The sequence below is a fragment of the Apteryx mantelli genome, chromosome 3, assembly GCF_036417845.1.
Source record: "Apteryx mantelli isolate bAptMan1 chromosome 3, bAptMan1.hap1, whole genome shotgun sequence".
NCBI classification, from domain to species: domain Eukaryota; kingdom Metazoa; phylum Chordata; class Aves; order Apterygiformes; family Apterygidae; genus Apteryx; species Apteryx mantelli.
Genome location: NC_089980.1, coordinates 112,242,126 through 112,244,893, shown reverse-complemented (window position 1 = coordinate 112,244,893; position 2,768 = coordinate 112,242,126). Strand labels below are relative to the sequence as shown.

The window sequence follows — 2,768 nt, the reverse complement described above, 5'->3', positions numbered from 1 at the left end:
AGTGTTTTCATAAAATATTTGTTGCTTCACCCTTTTTGTCTCATTTAAAAATTTGCAACACACATTTAATACATTGTAGCTCTTAGAACAGGACAGTGCAAATAGAGGGCTTGGGACCAGGTTCAGAATAACTATTTCAGGTTCCCCAACAGGATCATTCAGAACTTCTAAACTAAACATTTTGGACCTCTGTAAAGGCAATGGGAAGAGATAAATGAGGATCAGAACACAAGTTCTCTAGCTGAAGGTAATTGCCCTTAAAAAAAGTGAGCAGTGCCCAGTTTTTTAAAGGGTAGTAGAAGAACAGAGGTAGATCCCACTGTTTCAATGAAGCCTGATGACTGAAATACAGGCATACCTCGGAGATATTGCGCGTACAGTTCCAGACGGCTGCAATAAAGTGAATTTCGCAATAAAGCAAGTCACACACATTTTTTGCTTTCCCAGTGCATATAAAAGTTACATTTACACTATACTGTAGCCTATTAAGTGTGCAATAGCATTATGTCTAAAAAACCAATGTAAATACCTTAATAAAAAATACTTTATTGCTAAAAAATGCGAACCATCATCCGAGCCTTCAACGAGACGTAATCTTTTTGCTGATGGAGAGTCTTGCCTTGATGGTGATGGCTGCTGACTGATCAGGGTGGTGGCTGCTGAAGGCTCGGGTGGCTGTGGCAATTTCTTAAAATAAGACAGCAATGAAGTTTGCCGCATCAATTGACTCTTCCTTTCACGAAGGATTTCTCTGTAGCGTGCGATGCTGTTTGATAGCACTTTACCCACAATAGGACTTCTTTCAAAATTGGAGTCAATCCTCTCCAACCCTGCTGCTGCTTTATCAACTAAGTTTATGTAATCTTCTAAATCCTTTGTTGTCATTTGAACAATGTTCACAGCATCTTCACCAGGAGTAGATTCCATCTCAAGAAACCACTTTCTTTGCTCATCCATAAGAAGCAACTCCTCACCCGTTAAAGTTTTATCATGAAATTGCAGCAATTCAGTCACACCTTCAGGCTCCACTTCTAATTCTAGTTCTCTTGCTATTTCCACCACATTTGTAGTTACCTCCTCCACTGAAGTCTTGAATCCCTTCAAGTCATCCATGAGGGCTGGAATCAACTTCTTCCAAACTCCTGTTAATGTTGATATTTTGACCTCCTCCCATGAATCACAAATCTTCCTAATGGCATCTAGAATGGTGAATCCTTTCCAGAAGGTTTTCAATTTACTTTGCCCAGATCCGTCAGAGGAATCACTATCTATGGCAGCTCTAGCCTTACGAAATGTATCTCTTAAATAATAAGACTTGAAACTCAAAATTACACCTTGATCCACGGGCCGCAGAATGGATGTTGTGTTAGCAGGCATGAAAGCAACATGAATCTCATTGTACATCTCCATCAGAGCTCTTGGGTGACCAGGTGCCTTGTCAATGAGCAGAAATATTTTCAAATGAGTCTTTTTTTCTGAGCAGGAGGTCTCAACAGTGGGCTTAAAATATTCAGTAAACCATGTTGTAAACAGATGTGCTGTCATACAGGCTTTGTTGTTCCATTTATAGAGCACAGGCAGAGTAGATTTAGCATAATTCTTAAGGGTCCTAGGATTTTCGGAATGGTAAATGAGCATTGGCTTCAGTTTAAAGTCACCAGCTGCATTAGCCCCTAACAAGAGAGTCAGCCTGTCCTTTGAAGCTTTGAAGCCAGGCATTGACTGCTCCTCTCTAGCTATGAAAGTCCTAGATGGCATCTTCTTCCGATAGAAGGCTGTTTCATCTACATTGAAGATCTGTTGTTTAGTGTAGCCACCTTCATCAGTGCTCTTAGCTAGATCTTCTGGATAACTTGCTGCAGCTTCTACATCAGCACTTGCTGCTTCACCTTGCACTTTGATGTTATGGAGACGGCTTCTTTCCTTAAACTTCATGAACCAGCCTCTGCTAGCTTCAAACTTTTCTTCTGCAGCTTCCTCACCTCTCTCAGCCTTCACAGAATTGAAGAGAGTTAGGGCCTTGCTCTGGATTCGGCTTTGGCTTAATGCCAAATATTTGGGAATGTTGTGGCTGGTTTGATCTTCTATCCAGACCACTAAAACTTTCTCCATATCGGCAATAAGGCTGTTTCGCTTTCTTATCATTCGTGTGTTCACTGGAGTAGCACTTCGAATTTCCTTCAAGACCTTTTCCTTTGCTTTCACAACTTGGCTAACTGTTGGGTGCAAGAGGCCTCGCTTTTGGCCTGTCTTGTCTTTCGACGTGCCTTCCTCACTAAGCTTCATCATTTCTAGCTTTTGATTTAAAGTGAGAGACGTGAGACTCTTCCTTTCACTTGAACACTTAGAGGCCATTGTAGGGTTATTAATTGCCCTAATTTCAATACTGTTGTGTCTCAGGGAATAGGGAGGCCCGAGGAGAGGGAGAGAGATGGGGGAATGGCTGGTTGGTGGAGCAGTCACAACACACGCAACATTGATCGATTAAGTTTGCTGTCTTATATGGGCACAGTTCATGGCACCCCAAAACAATTACAATAGTAACATCAAAGACCACTGATCACAGATCACCATAACAGACATAATAATAATGAAAAAGATTGAAATACTGCGAGAATTACCAAAATGTGACACAGAGACACGAAGTGAGCATGTACTGTTGAAAAAATGGCACTGACAGACTTGCTCGATGGAGGGTTGCCACAAACCTTCAATTTGTAAAAAATGCAATATCTGCAAAGCACAATAAAACAAGGTATGCCTGTACT

At 41.2% G+C, this 2,768-nt stretch overlaps 1 protein-coding gene across 1 annotated transcript; it reads right to left on the bottom strand.

Moving 5' to 3' along the window:
- Positions 1 to 465: 465 nt before the first annotated feature.
- Positions 466 to 2,355, bottom strand: LOC136991624 (tigger transposable element-derived protein 1-like). The gene has a single exon (XM_067294599.1). The coding sequence runs from the start codon at positions 2,353 to 2,355 to the stop codon at positions 466 to 468; it is 1,890 nt and encodes a 629-aa protein (XP_067150700.1).
- Positions 2,356 to 2,768: the final 413 nt, after the last annotated feature.